Below are 23,314 nucleotides of genomic sequence, written 5' to 3'. Positions count from 1 at the left end.
TTCAGTATTTTCTAATATGGGTCATAGTGCACTGTCACCTAAAAGTACAGCATTTAAAAAATTGTGATTTGACTTACCAAGCTACCATTGACTTTTCCTTTCTCCAGATTTTGATACTGTCTCAGGTATCAAATTATTTTGTAAGTTAAATTTTTTAATTTCTTCTCTTTTCTCTGCCTTGCCACTATTAAATCAATACCTGTAAACTTTGATCTTAATTTTCCCAATATTGCTCATGAGTATGTGTCCAGTTTTTCAACAGAGATACTGTGAAGAGAGACTAAACAGTATAATCGTTCCATGATTTTAGAGGCTCAGGGAGGGAGACAGGTGACTTTTACTCCTGTATTAATTTCCTGAGGTAGGGAAGAGTCTTTGGTTACATTCACAGATGTAAGTATTTAAAATACCTTTCTCTTCAACAGGACTCAGAAAAGGATTTTATTTCAAAGTATGCTATGAGCAATTGTTATTAGTTTTTCACCTGAGAGAAGGTATGTGTTTGTGAAGGGAAGAGGGGAAAAAAGATAAACAAATGAATACCAAATTTGTGAAGAAGTGAGTACATAAGGTAAAGAAAGTTCGCATGAAGCAAGCATGAGAATGTTAAAGACACACTTCATCTTCAAATTTTTATTTTGGAGCTGTGCATTACTGTATCTAGACTTTTGGCATTGGGAGTTGTATGCGATGCAGAATGGGTTCAGTAATGTGGAGATTAGAGCTGTTTCTTCTGGAGTAGTGTATTGTTTCTTAGCATCAAATAACTATAAGGAAATCCAAAGGTCATGGACTTCTAAACCTTCCCATGCCTAGCCCTCCAATCTCATGCTGGATGATGGTTCCAGCTCCCTGAACTTTACCCCTAACTTAATTATATAGATACTCAAACTCCTCACATGCTGTGGAGTTCCTAGGGTTGCCAGGTGAAATCTATCACTTTTATTTTGTTCATTTCATTTGATAATGCTGAGACCATGCAATGAACATTTAAAATGCATATTCATTCTATGTAGAAGTTCAAAAAGTTCACATTTCCTATACATTTTCTTTGTATAATCTTTATGTAGAGCTGATTCCTAGTACTTTTCGGTCTTCGTACTAACCACCTATTTTTATAATGTCTATATCTACGTGAGAGAAATAGCTCAGAACTGATGTTACTGTAAATCCAAAGAGAAAGTACAGATCTTTGACTCTGAGATAGGATTTAAACTGAGTAGATAGTTGAAAGTTGAAGTTCAGAAGAATACTCAATTTTTGGAAAAAATATAAGTCATAAGTGCATAATAAATTCTACACAGTCTCTCTCTAATTTAATGAAATTTTATTTTTCTGCTTTATGTCTACTTGCCAGTCATATTTTCCTCCCTTACATGCATCTACCTTAATATCTACCATAATTTCTTTGGATATGCCCTTGAAAATATATTTACCCTTGTGAAATATTCAACAATGTGAAGAGTATACACATACATGCACGTACAGTTTTGGGTAAATTTTTTAAAAATATAACATATATACATATGGAAAAGTACACAAATTATAACTGAACGACTCAATTATTTTTAAAAAGACTTATTAACTACTCCCCAGATCAAGACAAAGAATATTAACACCCCAGAAATCTCCATTGTGCTCCATCTCAGTTATTGCCTCCTACAAAGATAATCACCGTATGACTTCTATTGACATTGATAAGGTTTTCTTATTTTTTTGAAATTTAAATAAGTGGATTTTATAGTACTTACTCTTTGTTTTTCATCTGGTTTCTTTCATTCAACATGATGTTTATGAGATTCATCCTTGTTATTGATAGCAACCTTTTGTTCTTTTTCATTTCTGTATAGTATTCTAGTGTATAAAGTTATTTATACAATCTAGTATTGATAGGAAAGGCAAGCTGTTTCCAATTTGGGGCTACTGCAAATAATGATACTATGAACATTCTTGTACTTGTATGTGGTCATTTTGGTTTAGAATTGAGCAATGAGTGGAATTGCAGGGCCATATTGTGTGTCTATGTTCTGCTTTACTAGTTACTATCAAATAGTTTTTCAGGAGGAGAGAGAAGGCGCTGACAGACACAGGAGATGGGAGAATGCAATATGAGTGTAAGAATCGTAATGAATCTAAAGGGTCAATAAGGACAGACTGAGTGGGATAGAAGGTGAGAGCTGTGGAATACTGCTGACCAAGCTTGGTAGAAAGTACCAGGTAAAAGAAATATGAATGTAATTATGATGTTACTAGTTTTTTCCCAGTTCTAGATGAAGGGATGTCCATTTCTCCTGTATTCTGTTAGCTCCATGAGAGCAAGGATCATTTTTATCATCTTGACCACTGTAAATCCCCTACTTACCAAAAACCTAGGAGATAGTACATGTTTAATAAATATGTGTTAAAAGAAAGAAAAAAATGAAAGAAATGAAGATTATAAGCTCTTTCTGAGTTTGGGCTAATGAATTTGTCACTTATGAGGGATCAAAGCCTAATTTAGATTGGCACATAGTAAATGCTAAATATGTTGAAGGAAAACAAATGTAGAAATGGTACATAGTGAAGGGATTTCTGTGATACCAATTGTGAAAGCATTTGTGCTGTAGGATTTTGACTTGGATGTGCTTGTAATATGAATCTGATCCATTAACATTTGAGCCAGTATTCTTAATAGAATGATGTGGAACATTAAAACAATTATCCAATATCCCTTATCAGATGCTTCATTCTACTCCACCCACATCCCAGTAAAATGCCTTTGTATTACTAATCTGAGTATTACTAAAGATTACTGAAGATCATTGCAACATTTTCAAAACCTTTTGAAATTTTCTTTTGCCTAACAGAAGGTTCTAAACACATCCACCAATCATATTTTTAAGTAAGGGAATGAAGAAAATATAGACAAAATTATATAATTAATAAGCTATATAAATAAACTTTATAAATCAAGCTATATATTAAATTAGGATGAATAATTCTGTGCATTGTTTCTCAAAATATATGTAGACATTTGAAATCAGAAATGAACTAGGGTAAACGCTGAGCCACTTCAACAGAGACTCATTCTGAAGTAAACACTGCCACTTTACAGAATGTCTGTGTTTCCCAGGGCAGGAACTTGTTTGAGGCTGTGTGTTTTGGGTGGCAAAAAGGTGGTTACCTAGCAACAACCCCTCCTCCCAAGTCTGCTGCATGAGTGGTATTGCTCACGTCAGTGAATTGATTACTTGTTTGCTGGATCTAAAGAGAACTACGTGATAATGTGGTAGGGTGTGAATCTCGATCATAAGAAACTTACTGGTTTTTCCTCTGTGCTGGGTCAGCTTCTCACTCCTCATCTCGTGCTGCTAGAAGTTTGTCTAAAGAGATTGGGCAGTGAATAACATACTATTCATCAAATGAAAATGAGGGAAACCTCTGACATTTTAATTAATAACATTTATTTTCTGTTTGTTTTTAAAGCAAGCAATGAAATAGTTACCACATCTACAATACCATTAGCTCTGGGCAAGAGGTGATCTTATCACACTGTGTCCTTAGAAATAAGACAGTCCGGGGTGGGGTGGGCTTCTGTAGAAACAGTTTAAACAATCTAGACAGGTTTTAGATGACAGCATTTTACCACCTGAAGGTAAAATTAATGAGATACTAATTTATATAGAACATGCACATAAGGTACTTGTGTTTACAACAAATGAGATTAACCATATGTTAGCAATAACTTAGCAAGAAAACACACATTTTTTAGTAAGTCTTACACCATATATTTTGTCTACCTGTGATATGCATCACAAATATTGCTCTTTGTTCTAGCTAATGGATGTTTATTCCTAGAAATAACCCCACCTGGTGCATGCACAACTGAGGAAGCAAGTAATCTGAAGGAAGTGGAAAGATAAGAACACAAAATACAGATTCTGCCAATGGAAAAAATTAAATACAGTAAATTAGTTTCTGTGTTTTCATAGCATGAAGATACAAGGTTAAAACAATCTTTTATAAGACTGTTAAAATGCCAAATACGTGGGAGTAAGTAAAAAGGGAAAGAAAAGGGACTTTGGTTTATAAAATTTTCCATGATGCAAAAGACTGAAGCCAATTTCTCCCTAGACACAGTCCTGACGCTGAGTGGCTGCTCACCAATGTGCAGGAACCTGTCACTTGTACAGTAGCTTTCTGAGACTTACCCAGTGCCCCCCATACCCCAGCCCAGCACACACACTGACTACTTGCTGAGCTCCAGAGCAAAGGAATTCTTTGCGGAGCCATAATTGACAGTTGGAGTTACAATCTAAGTTCTATCCTTCAGAAAATTGCTAAATATTTGTTTTAAAAAAGCAGGTTCTTCAGATTAAAAGTAATCAGAATTTGACTCCATATTTTTTCCAGTTCCTCGGCCCCAGGAACATCATCAGTTCAGAAAAAAAAAAAAAGTTTTCCTTTGAAAATAATAATCAATGTCATTTTAGATTTTGGTTTGATTCTTGTAACAATTTTGCAAAAACCTGTAAGAAGTCGGGGTTTTAAACTAGAAATGTCATTTCTGAAGCAGTCTCATCATTTGCAAAAGTCATAGCTGAAACTGAATCTGAATACAGAAGGGATTACTCTCATCTGTACCTAAGTACTTTAACTGGTCAAATGTCAGATATTAAAGGGAAGGGAGCCAACAGACAGATGGAGCAATAACATCAGCAAAGTGTTTAAACTAATGATTTATTAGAAAATAAGTAATTATAATGGGAAAACTGTTGTCTTATTTCAAATGGATCAATGTGCAAAGAATTTTTTTTCTAACATAGGTATAATACATCAAAGAAAAATTTAGAAAGATAGAAAATATATTCTTGCATTTTACAATGGGTCATTTGATGCAGAAATTTCTTCTTATTCTTCTCTTGAATCGCCTCTGTAAATCGCATTATTCTGATAACTCACAGACACATTTTTACTGATCTGGAGGATCAGGAGATTTTATATTAGGAACTGACAGCGACGAGTTTCTGTGCTCATCTCCATGTGTCTCTGAGCGTCCACAGAATAGAAAAGCTAATCTCCAGTAGTCCAACAGTTAAAATAATTGATGAGTGTATGTTGAATCCTCAGGAGAGAAGAGAGGAAGAAAGGAAGGGGAGAGGAGAGGCTTGGAGGGAAGAGGGGAGGGGGGGCAGGTGCTGATTTCAACCCTGTAGCGTCAGGATTGCGTCAATTCGGGTTTCAGCCACGTCTAGACTCTCAGAAACGAGCTTCTCAGAAGAGCCAAAACAGGAACAGGGGTGGCAAATCACTGTGCGAGGGCGAGTGAACCTCCCTCTTTGCCTCCTCCCCGCTCCAGGCGCAGGTCCCCCGGGCTCTGCGCTGTTGTTTTCAGCACTCGGGAAAGCCGGCGCTTCAGATCCAGGCAAGTGAACCAAGAAGGGGAGTTTTCCGTTCAGCACCTCGGACAGAACACGCAGCAAAAAATGGCTCCGATCACTAGCAGCCGGGAAGAATTTGGTAAGCAAGTTACTCAACTTATAACCACAGTTGTTCCTTGAATACTCCGGGGTGGGCTGTGTTTTTTTCCGCGGGATGGTTGAATACAGATTTCCTAGGTAGTTAATCTGTAAGGAAAATGAGAACAGTAAATGGGCAATCGTGACTTATCTCTGTTGTTTCTCCCTTCCTTGGTATCTTTCTCCTTAAAATTGCCTTCTGCTAGGGCGATTTTACATCCAAGAAGTTCCTAAATGTTCAGGTAGCTCTGCAAATTGCAGCACGCGCTGAGCAAAGGAAAGGAGGTCTGTTGTTTGCTTGCTGGTTTCATTAATTCTGTAGGTGATTTTTATTTATAGATAAATCTGTGTTTAACTTATTAGCGGAAGCCAAATGTTTCTGTGATTACATAAGGGTTTGATCTTGGTATAAGACAACTTATATATTGGAGAGTTGGAATGTATGTGTTATTACAGATACCATAAGGATGTTTTTCTGTGCTATGTTTTTTTGTGTGTTCTTGAAATACGTTGCTAGCGAAAGATACAGAATCCTATGTTGCTAGGATTAAAGGGGTATTGGAAATGAACTAGCCTAGCCCATTTCATTTCGCAGGTGAGGTAACCATAGCCTAGAGAGATGAGGGAAGTGTTGCAGGTCAAACGGTTAGCTAAAAGCTGCTGGAAACTAGATTTAGGACTCCTATTTTCCAGTTCAATTTCCCTTTTCCTATACCAGATTTTTGGCACCATTGCTCTCCTTCTGTCTTTGAGTAAATAAAATCAGATGTACTTCTTCAAATAAAAAAGTAATATTATAGGTCCCATTATATTCCAAAGACAAGAGATCAGAGTTTTACTTACTTTACAAGTATTCAAAAAAAAAAAAATCAAGGAATTTTATAGAAGTTTGTGAATAAGAATTGATATCTACAAATGCATGATAATTGTTATTAAATTGAATGAAATGACTGAGATCTTTACTCTCAAAAACTTAAGATCTTATCAGTAGAGAATACATAGGGAGTAGGTGAGTCTTTCCATGTTATAGAGAATCTTTTGCCATTTGATAGAAGTATTAAATAGAGACACTTTGTGATACTATATTCAGGAATGAGTTTCTTTCACAGCCTTCCATTGGGTGATTGAGTTTATATTGTTGTGATGCTTATTCCCAATTTCTTATTAGAAAATCAGAAATTTTCTGGTACTGAGGCATTTTCAGAGACTGTGCTAGTGAAATATATGTTGTAGCTTGGGCCACCAGTCTATTTTAAAAATCACTTTCTGTTACCGTTATTGTTCTTCTTGCGTTGGCTAGAGAATTGCCTTAGTTCATGACTTTGCTTTTGCTCCATGGCTTGGATTATTAGAGAGCCCAAGAGTGGATTTTTTTTTCCCTCACAAAGACTTGAATAGAAGGAAAAAACTGAAAAGCTGATACTAAGTTTAGCTGATTATCTTTAGCTCTCGTTTTATTCTTTTTCTGTAGCATCACTGCTTTTTCTATTTGGGGAATTCAAAGGTTTATTTTTCATCTCTACGTGATTCAGCTTTTTGATATAATGAAACTTTAGAATTTTTTATTGTTGTTTTATTCTGTCTGTTTTTTAAAATCTTCTTAGATACTTCTGCTCTTATTTCCATTTCTTAATCTTGTATTGTTTGAGTTCAGTTTTGTAATTATGAGGCAGATTTGCGGAAGATTTGGGGGGATGGGGAAGGGAAGTAACAAAAGATCCTTCTTCCAGGGGTTATTTAAACAAGACTTAACCCTTTCCTGACCATGACTTTTAACTTTATTATCCACTATTTGGCATTAAAAAAACAGGTTGGAATGAAACCAAATGCAGATAATATTACAGAAGTTATATTTACTTTGATTATATTTACATTGACTCAGTTGATTCACTGCTGTCCAGATATAGAAATACTGCTTTTACTTACAGTATTACTAATCATTTCTTGGAGAAATATGCTTACATATGGAACATGGTAAGCTTCATGCATAATCAATGTTACCTAATGTCAGTAAGTTAATGTGCCCTCATTCAAGGAAAGAACACCAATTTCAATTTGATTACCATTTGCCATGTGAAAATGTGCTAGGAAAAAATCAGTTATGGAAAAAACTGAACTCTAAATTATCTATACTTACTTACTCTTCTCATTACATGTGAAGGAATGATGATTCATTTATAACCATTGTTTGGTTTTTATCCTATTTAGGTGTAATTAATTTGTACCTTAGATAATTCAGTGTTTGAGGAGTTTCAGGCTGGTATACAAGGAGTTTGCAGTGTTATAAGTTATATAATGTTAATATCCTGTTGTTCATCTTTTTTTGTTCCTTTTTCCCTAATACATGTACATTTCTTTTACTGCTGTTTCATAATTTGGGTGGAAATTACTAGTGTTTGTGACAATGGCAGATAATGTTCCACTATTTCTTAAAATTAAGTGAACCACTGAGTCCCTAGATATTTTCTGCTTGAATCTTGGGTAAAGAACTACCAAGAATACAGAATCTCTCAGTATTTGAAGAATGTGTATTTAGAGGTTTATAGTCAGTAAGAATTGATGCTTCTGGAAAGCCTCAAAATGTCAATGAAAACATAATGAAATTAGTACTGATCTATCAAGCTGTAGTTGACTTTTGTTATCGGAGAAAACAAAGGTAGGTCAGGGTCATTTGGCACCCCCCCCATCCCTGGTCCGGGCCCAGTTTCATCTTTTCATTTTATTTATGAAAAACTACTGAAATAAAGACGTTTCTAGCATACTGTATTTTTGTTTCTGTGTGTCACACAGGGGATGTGTTTATTCCTGAAAATGATGCGAAATGTGTACATAACTTATACCCAGAATAGTCAGAAAGTAATTCAATCTGTACAACCTACAACAATTGCCAGCTCTAGTACGCTTTTCAGATAGGTTCATATCTCCAACTCTGCTCTTTTAATGTGTGTTATTGGTCATTTAATTTTTCAGATGAAATCCCCACAGTGGTGGGGATCTTCAGTGCATTTGGCCTGGTCTTCACGGTCTCTCTGTTTGCATGGATCTGCTGTCAGAGAAAATCATCTAAGTCTAACAAGACTCCTCCATATAAGTTTGTGCATGTGCTAAAGGGAGTTGATATTTACCCTGAAAACCTAAATAGCAAAAAGAAGTTTGGAGCAGATGACAAAAATGAAGTAAAGAATAAACCAGCTGTGCCAAAGAATTCATTGCATCTCGACCTTGAGAAGAGAGATCTCAATGGCAATTTTCCCAAAACAAATGTCAAAGCTAGCAGCCCTTCTGATCTGGAGAATGCAACCCCAAAGCTCTTTTCAGAAGGGGAAAAGGAGTCAATTTCCCCTGATAGCTTAAAGTCTAGCACTTCCCTTACTTCAGAAGAGAAACAAGAGAAACTGGGAACCCTCTTTTTCTCCTTAGAGTACAACTTTGAGAAGAAAGCATTTGTGGTTAATATCAAGGAAGCCCGTGGCTTGCCAGCCATGGATGAGCAGTCAATGACCTCTGACCCGTATATCAAAATGACCATCCTCCCAGAGAAGAAGCATAAAGTGAAAACCAGAGTTCTGAGAAAGACCTTGGACCCACTTTTTGATGAGACCTTTACATTCTATGGGATCCCCTACACCCAGATCCAAGAGCTGGCCTTGCACTTCACGATCTTGAGTTTTGACAGGTTTTCAAGAGATGATATCATTGGAGAAGTCCTTATTCCTCTTGCAGGCATTGAATTAACTGATGGAAAGACGTTAATGAACAGAGAGATTATCAAGAGAAATGTTAGGGTAATTCTTTTTTAGTGCTTAAAGTAATTACAAACAATCTTTTATGCAGCTTTTTTGTTTCTAGGGGGTTTCCATTAAAATGATAAATTTTGTATATATCATCTTTACCATATTTAATTATTATTTATCATAATTAAATAGGGAGCAAGGGAATAGAGTATACTAAAGAAGATTAATCTCACAACCGAAATGCTTAAAGTATTTTAATAATATAAAACACATAGGCATCCTTTACGGATACTTAAATATCATTTATATAAATATTTTTGTTGATTTCTATTGTAAGCATTTTGAATACCTGTCACTTAAACTAAAATGCAGGCAAATATTTCTTATTCATAAGCAAGTTAACAAAGACGTTTCAAAGTCAGCATAACTGAATTTGAAATTGAAATTGAAATTGAAAATTAAATCAATTCATCCTGAGGATTTGGAAGTTGTATTGACTTTTCATAGAATTGCTTTTCAAGGAAGAGACATCACATCATTTTGAATTATAAATGTCCATGTTTATGTTGTATAATAGGAAGTGAGTTACTCTGCCTTTGTAGTTAAACTACTGATGTAATTCTGGGATTACTAGAAAATGACAAGACATCAATTAATCAAATTTAATCCTATTTTCACTGTAAATACAGAACTCAATTGATTCCAATGTTACTATTTCAGAATAGCTTTGTCTATAAGGCGTAATTTTATAGAATACCATGAATTTCATTTTGACCACATACTCACCTTTGTCTCTGTTGAAGTTAACGAAAGTCACACTCTGGATACATTAAGTAGCTTGTTTGAGATACCCTGCTGCTTAGTGTGGCACAGTGGGAATAAAGATCTGTTCCCACTCTCATTCTTCTTAGAGTACTTATTCGTTCAGTTACCCCATGTAAGCTTTTGTAAAAATATATATTGAAGTTTTAGGAGCTCTGGCCAGCCATCATTCTCAGTTATTATCAAACCCCAAGTTTATATTTTGTTACTTTCAGTTAAAACTTGTACTTAGAGTTCTTGGTCATCTTATCTAACGTCTTCAAAGTATAAATACAGTAAAATCTAAGTAGCATACGAAGAAAGATCCTGTGATCCTGTCCAAAAAAAGCGTTAAAAATTGAGTCAATTCTCTCCAATATTTTATTCATTTCTTGGATTAAATGAGGACCTTGGGTAGGGGCTGGGAGCAGAAAATTTTAACTCCATTAGCCCTCTGGGCCAGGAGAATGGTGAAGGTCAGAATAAATTTCAGTTGGTCTGAACTCAAATTCCAGTAATGTCAGGGCTAAAGAATTTGAATTCAAATCAAACTTACCACGAGTCATTTTTACCTACACAGATCCATTCAAATGATTAGACAACTTTTATTACTATTCATAACTTCAAAAAGTAGAGAATTAATTAAAAAGCAAAAGCTAAAAGATACCTCTGTGTAGGCTGTACTCTAAATATCCATTTAAACATTTCTAGTAGTGGGTGTGGCTAACTCACTGCAAATTTTAACCTTCTGTAGTACCTTAAAAGACCACAAGATGGCAGGCAGTTGTTTCAGGAGGCGATGATACTGCCCAAAAGCTTGTAGTTACGCTTGGATTCCTTAGCATATTAAAATAACAATAAGTAGGAAAACTACATTAAAATAACAATGTTATTATATTGATTTAAAATGTTATATCAAGATCAAGTTTTGAAAGTAAAAATTAATAAAAATACTTATAGCACCTCTTTCTTTGTTTAGAAGTCTTCAGGACGGGGTGAGTTACTGATCTCTCTCTGCTATCAGTCCACCACCAATACTCTCACTGTGGTTGTTTTGAAAGCTCGACATCTGCCGAAATCTGACGTGTCTGGACTTTCAGGTAAGAATGCTTCTGAGAAATTCAGGCTCAGTGTACAAGTAATACATTGGGCAAAATAGTTAACAGCTAACATAATCAGGATTTTCATTTACCTTTTAACCACAATCACAAATGATGAGATTGTTTTTCTGTTCCTCATTTTATAAAATACTAGTGTGAGCCAGTGTCATTAGCAAGAAGAAGAAAACTACGTAGGTCTAAGATCTAAGCCAAAACTAGTACATCGTAGGTGTCTGATTGGATGGAGTTGAAGCAGAAAGCAGTGATAAATGCAGAAGTGAGAGGCCATTGCCAAAAACACAGCAACAGAAATCAAGTTAAGTTTTGGGAGAAGAGTTCTTAATTTTAGTATTTTAAATGAGCCTGCCTACCCTTACACTTTGATTATGTTTCCTTTAATTCCTTATGTATCTGCTTTAAGAATTAGCTTTTAGTTTTGTTACTAATTTTGTAAAGAAAATAGTACCTTGTTGTATAGCAAGATGAGAAAGAACGCATGACCTATGGGTTAAAATAATCTTAGTTGAAATCCTAACCTTTCCATTTCTTAGCATAGAAACCTTGAGTATGTTTCTTAAACTCTATACAAACTGAACGTACTACTTATGTTGACAGAGACCGTGAGGATTAGAAAGGCATACTTCATTAAATATCATCCAGTTATATTATTATTGTCAGTTGATAATGGACATTGAATACATGGTCTTAAAGGTTTAGATTAGGAAGCTAAAATTACCTTATATGCTGCAACCAGAAAAAATAATGTAATTAAATCTGTGATAAAGTAGCATGATCCTAAAATCCACACACTGTAGGTGACATAGGGAAGGTCAACACTGGGAAACAGGAAGCAAACCCAGCAGATCACTAAAGAAGCACAGAAAAGGTAAAGCCAAAAAGGAGGTTACTACTGTGATTCTAAATGCCTGTTCAACAGAAAAAAACAGCTCAAGCTCTGAGAGGTAGAGAGACCATCCAAAGTCATGCAACTTAGTAAGGCTAGATATTGTCTAATGTTTTGTCCTTCTATCCCATTCTCTAGAATGAGTTATTAGTAATCAGCATGTGTCATTAGAAAATTCTATTTTCTTCCCCTTTATATTATCTCTTCCTCCTGCCATGATAGCTCCTTTCCCATCCTCTCGTGAACAACTGTTTTTTCTTGCATTGCATGTTCTTACTTATTTTCAATTTGTTGACAATAGAGAAGCCAAGCTTTATCTACATTTTCACTTTTTTCTGACTTATTTTCACTGTAATCACACTTTACTGGGATGCAGTAATCTCTAAGGGCACCATTATCTTGAGATCAGCTCTTCAGTCAGCTTCCGTCCTTGTAATGTCTGTTGTTTACCATCACAGATCCCTATGTTAAAGTGAACCTGTACCATGCCAGAAAGAGAATCTCCAAAAAGAAGACTCATGTGAAGAAATGCACCCCCAATGCAGTCTTCAATGAACTGTTTGTGTTTGATATTCCTTGCGAGGGTCTTGAAGAGATAAGTGTTGAGTTTCTGGTTTTGGATTCCGAAAGAGGATCCCGAAATGAGGTGATCGGGCGGTTGGTCCTGGGAGCAGCAGCAGAAGGAACCGGTGGAGAGCACTGGAAGGAGATCTGTGACTATCCCAGGAGACAAATCGCCAAGTGGCACATGCTCTGTGATGGTTAGCATCCTATCCATGAGTTGGAACTTAATGATTTTTACTTGGCGGGGAGCAATTTTCTTTCTTTCCAATATGTGATTGCAAGCTTGTGACAGCAAGCTACCTTTATTTGTTAGAAATGGGTTGAATTAGCAGACCAGAAAGTAACTGTAAATGTGTATCATGATAATTTCCCCCTTTATTAGAAAAGTTGGTGAATTTTCATAAGATATTCAATTTTCCCTGCAGGTTACCAGTGATATAAATAAGAGTAATCAAGCATTTTATGAATACTGCCCTGTAATCCCAGGTTATGGATGTGGTTTATGTGATGATGATCTCAGAACAAGTCACTGGAAGTCAATGTGATTGTTAGGATTTAGGAATGAAAAGCATACCTTCTTTTATGAAAATTCATCCATTTTTCTTCAAATGGGAAAATGTATTTTTCTTTAAATCCAAAGATATTAAAGAAGTGTTCTCTACTTTGTTTTGATTAATTACATAATGTACAAATGATTGTCCTGCATATAAAAGTATATGGTCATTTCTCTTTGGTTTGTAATTATTTGATACAATTTTATCACAAGAGGACTAACAGGTTTGTTTCCAAAGGACAGTAAACAAGCTGAGAAACCTTTTTATCAAAGGGCTGAGTTGAGAACACTGTGACTGAAATATGATTTTTCTCCCCCCTAAGGTTGTATGTGAGTCAAAGTGTTATAAAATATCTCACATAAGAACCATGGCCTTGAATTATTCATTGCCTGTCACAAGTGTCAGTGTGGTCTAAAAAGGCCCTATTTACCTTTGTGAAAGTTGTTGAATTAGCTAGTGGGTAAAGAAATAAACTTCAGCTAGAAGTCCAATTAGAAATGCGGTTTGCTTATAGGAGATATGTATAGTATACATGTGTATGATCAAGGCTACTCCTTGTACACAGAGAGGGCATGGATAACTAAGTCTTCATTTAGCTTGTTTTCCCCCAGAAAGTACTAAGCTACTATTTGAAAAGAAACAAACAAACAAAAAAGACCGAAGTTTTAACCACTGCCAAATAGAAAGCATTTACTTAAACCAACAAATTCAGTAATAAGACTAAAAAAATAGTTATACAGCAAGCCTAATATAATTTACATATGTTCACACAAAATATATTTAGGCTGTCAAATTAGCACAACAAAGTATGTTTCACTAGCTTTTCTAGGTTAATTTATCTTGAGCTGTTGTCTGTGGAACAGTTTATAGACTTGTGTTCTGTACCATTTTAAAGCGTCAGGACTCTGAAATTCATTAAAAATGTGATAGAGTGAAGCAGAGCCCTGTGATCATTTGGAAAGAATTAACTTGAGGTAACGCTACAACACGTGAGTTTTTAGAGACGTATGAGTGAAACTCGGGTACAGCTGAACTATTAAATATGCAAGTTAGAAATGAAGTCTACTGAAAAACTTACATTTTGAGTCAGGTTTTGTGTCGGTACTTTAGCAGTTTTTGAGAATGTGTTTGATATCACAGTGTTTGTAAATTCTATGACAATGCATTTTCAAAACAACTTATACATGCTTTTTATGACTATGCCTAATGTAAAAAAAATGTTTTACATTCTATATGTACAAAAATGGAAACCAACCTCTTTTTTGTGCTTTAAGATGACTTTGGGATTAAAAACGAATATTCTCCAATCATTGTCATCATTCTACCACAAGTTCACCTCACAGCATCTTGGTCCACTTAGCATTTCTGTGAAAGCAACGTGAAATGAATTGTAGTCAGTGTGTGGTTTGGGGAAGTCAAATGGCCTTTTTGTGTATGTATATTTGGTATCGTGGGCCATGGAATATAATATATTTTGGAGCTCTAAAACATTGTGAGAAGTCAACTCTAAGTATCCTTTACAACAGCCAAATGTTAATGGTGGTACCAAGTGAAGTATGGTTGTGGGAGAAGGGTGATTTTTTTTTTTAAAGTGGAACAGCAAAACCAACAAGAACTACTTTTAAAATTACAAGGAATCATTTGTAAATAGTTGTTAGTTTTTAAAACTTACAGTGTTTTTGAGTGTGAAAAGTTGAGTAAAACTATTTGCAACTGCTTTTAAGAAAAGAAAGAAGCAAAACTAGAAAGGAGTTGAAACAGGCAGGGACATGCGTAATCCCATCAACTGGTGAAAATTGTACCGTTTTATAATGCATTACAATATCAATGTGAATATCTTGAACTCTGTTACCAATCCTGCACTGTATGAAACATGTAAATTAGTTGTTTGTCTGATTAACCAACCTAACCACCCTAATGGGGAGGTATTCCTGTTTGAAGAACTGTGTAACTCGGTAACTGACTTGTTCTCATGTCGTAACTCAATAGAAGTGACTTGGAAGGAAGCATGGTGTATGAGGTGGTGTCTGTTCTTTCGTGCCAGCTCTGTATGATGTTTGTAAGACCCTATTTGTAAGACATGAATAAATTGCTGCTTTTGCCCAAACCATTTCAATGCAAACTTTCTGCCAATGGACTCTGTAGTAAGGCTTCTCTTATTTCTATCTAAACTCAGGTTTCCCTCATAACTCTCCTGGCATAGATTAGAGAACTTTAGTGACTCAGAACCAACATCTTCCATATGTCTTATTTTATTTTGTTTAATCCTCATAACAATCATCTGGGACAAATATTATTATCCCTGTTACACAGAAGCAGAACCTGAAACTCAAGGAGCTTGGGCAGTTGACTCAAGTTCACATGGGCAGTAAGTGAAGGGATTTCATTGCATCCTGCACTCCCCCTCTAAGCCATACCACTCTCCTCGACGGATGCTCATCATCTGACTCTGTAAGATTCTTAAAGAGGCTCGTGCCCATATTCTTTGACGTCATTCTACATTGTATTCACTTTTCCATATTTTATTTACTTTTTCATTACTTTCCATAGCTTTTCTTATTTTTGTCTTTTACAATCTTATTTCTCATCTTATCTCTTTTATTACCTATTTTGTATTACTGCCTTTTCTTTTCTTTTTCATTTCCCCACATCCTCGCACTGGATAGATTTAGTTAGTAAAATGATGTGGGAATGGAAGCCTTATTCCTTCTTAAAAAGCAGGGAAAAAATCCAAGATATCTGCAATGCTCCCATCAGACATCAGCTAAGGAAAATGGGAACAATGGGATTCATCACTGGGAGGACTGGCCATTTTTTATAGCATCAGTCTATGTGCAGGTATTTTGTGTTATCACACTCGGAAAAACAACCTTGTACATGGAATGCATCTAGAATGTGCTGCCATTGTAGTTTTGTTTCAAATCATATTAATGGTATTGAGTGTGCACAGGTATGTTAAAAGAGTTGATCATTACATTTAACTGCTCAAATATATTCTAAGGATGCCTGCCTGCCAAAAGAAACCAGAGACACTAAGGAGATTCCAAGAGAATTAGTCATTAGGGAAATGCTAACTAAAACCACAGTGAGATACCACTGCATACCTGTTAGAATGGCTGAAATTAAAAAGTTTAAACATACCACATGTTGGTGAGGATTTAGAGGAACTAGATGCCTCCTACACTGCTGGTGGGAATGTGAAATGTGCTTCTGCATTGGGGAACAAGTAATCAGTTTCCTAGAAAGTTAAACAGACACCCACTATATTCATTCCACTCCTAGGTATTTACCTAAAATGATGAAAGCATGTGTTTATACAAAGACTTGTACATGAATTTTCATAGCAGCATTATTTGTGATAGCCAAAACTGGAATCAACCCAAATGTTCATCAACAGGTGACTGGATAAATAAATTGTGTTATAGCCACACAATGGAATACTACTCAACAATAAAAATGAATGAACTATTGGTACAGGCAACAACAAATATGAATCTTAGAATAATTATGCTGAGTGAAGGAAACCAGATATTCCTCGCAAAATGCAGAGTGCATGACATTTGATTTCATTTATAGAAAATGTTGGAAAATGCAAACAAACCTGTAGTGATAAAAAGCAGCTCAGTATTTGCTGGGGATTGGAAGAGGCTGTAGACAGAGGTGTGAGAGAGATTTGAAAGGAGCCAGAGGACATATTTGGGATGGTGAATGTGTTTATTCTCTTGATTGTAAAGATGGTTTCATGGTGTATACACTTATCAAAATTTATCAAAGCATACTCTTTAAATGTGTGCAGTTTACTGTATATAAAGTATACCTCAATAAAGCTGTTAAGGGAAAAAAAGAATAAGTAGAAGGCAGTTATAACCAAACCAAAAAGAGGAATAACAATACTAACATTACTACCAGCAATATGATTTCTGAAAATTAATAATATTTAATATACTTTGTGAGTAGTTCTTTTTCTTCTTAATGTGTATCTCCCCAGGAATGTATCGTTAGATGACTACTTTTTAAAGTCACACAAGATGGTTCCTGTGTAATTATGCCACCAGCTCCTTGTTCATTTAAGTATTTTTTTGTGTGTGTTTCATTTCTATTTTTAAGAAATTGATTTTGAAATTCAATTTTGTTTTATAGTTGTGTGAACCATTTACATTGTTTTAAAGTTAAATTTACAAAACAAAGTGTATTAATGGAAACCCATCTTCTATTTCTACACTAAACCTGTTCCTTCCTCTCCCATACATAATGACTTTTAAAAGTTTTGGTTTAATTCTTCTACTATTTAATATAAGCAAATGTGTATATATAGTCACATTTCCCTCTTTATTAGATGAACAAAAGCATGTTATACACTATATCCTGGACATCATTCCTGGGTTGCATATAGAGATAGTTCTCTCTCTTTTTTAAACTGTATACTTGTCCCTCATAGCATCAATTATAAATGCATCATTTGGTTATTTGGGAACATGTGTTTACTCTCCCTCGTTATAAGATAACGCCCTCATAAAAAGGTAATGTGTGTTTTGTTGATCTTTACATTTCCACAATAGCTAAGTCAGGGTTTTGCATATAGTAAGCTCAATGAGTATTTATTTAATGAAAGTTTGAACCACCATAAATGTCAGATGTGAACCAAATTCAGTTGACGGTTATAGGGAAAGCCTTGTGAAAACTACTATTGTTCAGGAATAGTAGTAGAAAAAACAGTTACTCCAAAGATATAAAAGAAATTTTTTATCATTCAGATATAGTCCATTATGTAAAAAAGGCCATATATCCATAATCGAGACCCTTAAACTTTTCAAATTAGTTTTGGGTGAAATATGTTGTATTGTTTGTTTCTTAGAATTAGACTTACATTCCCAATTTCTAGTATTAAGCTAGCAATAAAGTGATTTTGTTTTCCTTAATAGAATATCATCTGAGGTCAAGGAACGATAATTTAAAAGCAACTAGGATATAAATTTGACTTAAAATTTACTGTGGGTGATCCAAAATGTTAACATTGAGGTTGTATACCACACTGAAATATGACCTAATGAGATGTCAAAGTTCATCAAAGTAAAAGATTTTAAGAGCATAGAAACACTGAACGACCTACTAGGCTAGGCTGTGTGAAGTAATGTGGATAGCAGTTGGGAAATCACAGCCAACAAGTAGATGTCCAGGCCTGCACCTCTGATGTCCTTGTGCCTCAAGGAGAGAGGGCAGGAGCACACTGAAAAGGTTGCCTCAGGCTCTGCTACATTCATAGGTGATTTATTCAGTGGAGAACGCATAAAGACACATAGCCTTTGGATGCAAAATAGGTCCAGTTCTCAACCTCAAATAGATCCCTTGACCCAGGTCATAGATAATACTGATGATGCTAATGTCACTGCTGCTGTGTTACCTCTGGTACTAACAGTCACCACTTTATGATTGGAATTACTTGTGTAAAGGTTATATTTCATCTCAATGGGGAATCTTTCTGTGATATGCATTGCCGTATCCCCAGTATCTGTTCATGGTAGTAGGTAACTCAAACATTTATTGAATTGAAATTTAAAACATAACAATACAATGCATTTTCTAATTTATATTGTCTCAACTAATGTGCAGCACAACCCAAGATGTAGGCAATGTTCCTCCAGTTCTACTGATGGTAGAGATAAATCTCACAATTTTATCTCATTTAAAACCACACAGCGGCAGAGAGGGGATGGAACCTAGAGCCATCTGAACACAAAGTCCCTGTTGTGTGTACAGCACCACACTGACCTGCTTCTAGCTGGCACAGAATCTTGTGTTTCTTCTCTCACCCCCAATTCCTGCGATAACTTCAGACATATAGCAAATACTGGAAATACTGGAAAATAATGTTTGAATTCATTCTCCAGGTTGTTTTTTTTTTTTTTTTTTTTAACACAGATCATATAACAAGTAAGTGGTGACAAAGACTCCCTCCTTGACCAAACTTTAGTCAGATTCTTCTGAGCACTTTTGTTCTCTAGGCATCAGGCTTGGCCTGCCAAACCCAGCTTTTTGTTTTGTTCTTTTTAAAGATTGGCACCTGAGCTAACATCTGTTGCCAATCTTCTTCTTTTTTTCTTTCTCCTGAAAGCCCCCTAGCACATAGTTGTATATTTTCTAGTTGTGGGTCCTCCTAGTTGTGGCATGTGGGATGCCGCCTCAATGTGGCCTAATAAGCGGTGCCATGTTGGTGCCCAGGATCCGAACTCGCAAAACCCTGGGCCACTGAAGCCGAGTGTGGGAACTTAATCACTCGGCCATGGGGCCAGCCCTCCTACCAAACCCAGTTTTAGCAAAAAATTTTGCTAAGTCAGCTTATTAAGAATCCTCCACCCCTTATACCTGATCAAGTTCTTCACAGCCCACCCTTGATATCTAAATCCTTGGCCTGTCATTAGCAAGAATTCTGTTAAGCCTGTTTACCAAGAATGTCCCTACCCTTGGTATCTAATCAAGTTCCTCTTAGTAATTTTCCATGCACTGATCCCTCACTCTGATCATTGATTATTAATCCCCAGTTGTCTTTGCTGTATTCTGAATTGAATTCAATCTCTCTCCTCTATTGCAAGTCTTGAATAAAATCTTATTTGCCATGTTTAAGATGTGTCGGAATAATTTTTTCTTTAGCAGTGGTAGAACTTGAGACTAAATATGTCTAAGTTTTCCACTAAAAGTTTTTAAGAACTGTCCACTTCTCTGAACATTCATGTTTGAGAGTTCAATACAGAGGTACCAGCTCAATGTCATCTTAAATACCAACACCATTCCAGTGGTCATGACTATGTGGAAAATCATGTTGAGGTGGATTATGAGATCAAATCATCGTTTAACATGAACTTGATAACCTATGTACTAGGAGGAATTTTCTCTGTCTAAAGGGAACATTTCTATTTAGCATCTGGTAAGCAAAATTCCATAGGTTTGATTTTATGTTGGTAGAACACAAATTGATTAAATTACTTTATTAGGTCAACTTCTCTTTCATATAATATACTTTTGTTGTCTCTATATCTTAATGGATTAAAAAGACCATGAGTTTCATGTTTCATCTCTCTTGTTTTGAATCTTGGCTTCATCTCTTACTAGTTGTTTGATGACTCTTTGCTGTTAAACATTTCTGTGTCTCAGTTTCTTCCTCTCCAAAAAAGGGTTGATAATAATTCCACCATAGTAAAATGTTCCGGTTGCATAGAAGGATAGTGGCAAGAGTGATTAATTCTGTGTGGAGATGGGTTTTCAGAAAATGGGTATTGAATTTCTTTTGATCCAAAGAGGCAAAAAGAAAATCTAGTAAATTAAACTTCAAGTCCTTTAAAATAGGTATTGAAATCTGTTAATAGTTCGATTGCTTCTTGAAGCTTACAGTTCTATTTTACGTCATCATGTTATATTCATTTTAGTATTTAATCCCCACAAAAAACCCACAGAGAAGATAGGAAACATATTCATTTTTGATTTGTGAGTTTAGTGATCTTCAGAAGTTGACTTTTGCATCTTAGCAATGGAGGCAATTGGGGGATGGAAAAAATCATAGGGCTGGAAGGAGAGAGCATTTCAGAGAGAGTTTAGGGTTAAGGTAGGACAGAGCCAAATAACACATAAAAGAGAGAAAAAGCATTTTGAGTTAGGGAAATTCCAAACCATTCATGATGGGAACATGGCATAAATGATGGAGAGACCAGATGAGGTAGAGGGGACAAGTAGACAATACCATCTGTATGAAAAATGTTGTATATTTTTAACAAAACTTGGAAGAAGGTTTTATTTTGGAGTAATTAAAACCTCAAATATTTTTTTCATGGAAGGGAACCTACTTTATTGGTATATTGATGCAACTCTGTCTTCATTCATGCATATTAATACACACATGAACAATCCTGGGTGCTTGGCATGCACCTAAGTATGAAATATGTCATTAGCAGAAAAAGCAGAATTTTCAACTTGATTAAGTCTCCAAAAGCTGTAAAAGGAATCATACTAAGACATATGTTGCCAGAGTATTTGTAAAGATGAACTGACTTGGGACCTCTTCTCCTGCCATGTTTCCTCAGTAACTTCTTGCAGACTCATTGAGACCCATCTTTCCTGCAGGTGAAAGAGATTACTTTCCAAACAACATGGTATGAAAGGTTCAAAAATATTGCCTTCTATTAAATGGATGTCTAGCTGGAAATGCTTTCGTTCTTACCATTCATTCTTTAGGATTCAACGTTACCCCTCGCAAATGTCCACTTTAGACTATTCAGACATATTACTTAACATTCCTTAAGATACTTAAGAGACATAATACATTAAGATGTTAAGAACTGAGGTGAATGAGTGTAAATCAATCTGATTACTTGGAAAGGAGTACCTGGGTTCCTAAACGTGAGCGGAAGATAGCAAATAAAAAGAGGAAGGCTGTGCAAAAGAATGGTAGATTCTGAAGGTAAGTTTGATGTTTTTCTAAATTGTCCTGTGGGTTTGGCCTTAGAATTGTCATAGAATTGTGTTCTCTCACTGTTTTGTGCCAGTCTCAGCCTATTGATAACCAATGTTGTGGCTGGACCACCACTTGTGGTTCTTGTTATGATTGCAAGATGCCCTCAGCAATAACCATCAGGAAACTTTGGGGGAAAAAACACAAGATCTATTACTTACAGGTGCTGAAAAGCACATGGCACGTCTGCGGCCACACGGTGAGGTCACAGGTAGAGAAATCATGTAGGTGGGCTTGAGGTTCTTCTTTTATTGGGGTAGAAAGTGGGGGCTTAGGGTTTTGTGGGCTCTACTAATGAATTTTTGGGCTCTCTTTGTGGGCTTTATTGGTGAATTAAAAACATAAGAGTGGGAATTTAAAGCATTGGGAAGAGAAAAAACAAGGAGCCCAAATAATCAGTTACTGAAATCCATCAAAATCTCTAAAACAAAGGTCAGGATAGCTGGGTCTTTATGGAATCTTGTAGCTGGCGACGTGTTTGTTTGAGATAGTCATGTTTGAAGAGTATACCTCCTTGAAAAGGGTGCCTCAGTAATCAAAGCATGTCAGGCACTTGGATTACAAAAAGAAAAGCCAACTCTCAGGGCATACATGACACCCATGGAAAGTAGCAATTTGAAAATTTTGAACAAAACAAAGTTTTGGGTGTCAAATCCTATTTAATACTGACTTGAATCCGCAGAGCTGTTTATATAAGGCAATATAATTTTTAAAAAGTGCAATGTGTATCTGTTAGACCTGGAGCAAAGAGTCGTAAAACTAGAGAGCAATAGAAAGTTAGCGACCTTGACTTTTCAGAAAGATTAACAAGCCCCACTCTTGAAGTTTCTGGCTTGGTAGATTTCAGGTAGAATCATAGAAGTTTTAAAAGCAATCATACAAATAAATAACAAACCAAAACCAAAATCAAAATGAAACCTCAGTGCTGTCAGCAAATTTTAAGCAAGACCGATTTAGAGTTTATAACGGACTTTGATACACTTTTCATTCATCAAATCTTCAAAAAGGCCATTTGAATTACTTAGGAAAGTTATTTTTGAACCCATTATACAGATGAAGACTCTGAAGCTCAGAGACATTATATGACTTGTCGAAAGTGGAAGAAAGGGAGATCTGAGCCTAAATCTTCTATTTTAAAATTTCATATTCATTCCTCAATACCATGCTACAGAATGTATTTTTCAAAGTGCATTTTTTGAGATATGAAGAATTTCTTTCTCATTTTCAGAAGAATAAAGTTTTTTTCAATTGACGTTTCCTTCTGTCTGTCTTCTATAGGAATTCCACTTGGATATCTACTTGGCATCCCAAATTTAGCACACCCAAAAAGGAACTCACAATGAACCAGCTCCTCGTCGGTTGCCATACCACATTCCACTTCCCAGTAAATGGTCACTCTATTCTTCCAGTTATTCTATCCCAATGTCTTCTAGTCATTTAAATTCCTTTCCTTCTCTTATACAGAAGCACCCAGTCCAGTCCGTGAACACATCCTATTAACTGAAAACAAATCATCATCGCCACCACTACTGCCTGGCTCCCTGTTTTTGAGACATAAAATATGCTGCTCTCTCAGAAGCTTTGTAAATACTGCTCCACTGTCTTGGATGCCCCCACTCCCCAAAATTCCAGGATGCTTTGCTCCTTCATTTCATTAGG

At 35.7% G+C, this 23,314-nt stretch overlaps 1 protein-coding gene across 2 annotated transcripts; it reads left to right on the top strand.

Annotated features, from left to right (window-relative positions):
- The first annotated feature begins 5,022 nt into the window (after nucleotides 1-5,022).
- On the top strand, nucleotides 5,023-15,265 carry SYT4 (synaptotagmin 4). Of its 2 annotated transcripts, none has more exons than XM_008525757.2 (4): nucleotides 5,023-5,499; nucleotides 8,469-9,283; nucleotides 11,013-11,133; nucleotides 12,496-15,265. In XM_008525757.2, exons 1-4 carry the CDS (start codon nucleotides 5,466-5,468, stop codon nucleotides 12,801-12,803), a joined length of 1,278 nt encoding a protein of 425 aa, XP_008523979.1. In that variant the 5' UTR covers nucleotides 5,023-5,465; the 3' UTR covers nucleotides 12,804-15,265. The 2 variants fall into 2 exon arrangements, with proteins under 2 accessions (XP_008523979.1, XP_008523980.1); XM_008525758.2 differs by having other exon boundaries at nucleotides 5,039-5,499; nucleotides 11,016-11,133.
- Nucleotides 15,266-23,314: the final 8,049 nt, after the last annotated feature.

The sequence above is a fragment of the Equus przewalskii genome, chromosome 7, assembly GCF_037783145.1.
Source record: "Equus przewalskii isolate Varuska chromosome 7, EquPr2, whole genome shotgun sequence".
Lineage (NCBI taxonomy): Eukaryota > Metazoa > Chordata > Mammalia > Perissodactyla > Equidae > Equus > Equus przewalskii.
Note: the sequence above shows the minus strand (reverse complement) of the source record. Positions and strands in the feature narration are given on the sequence as shown.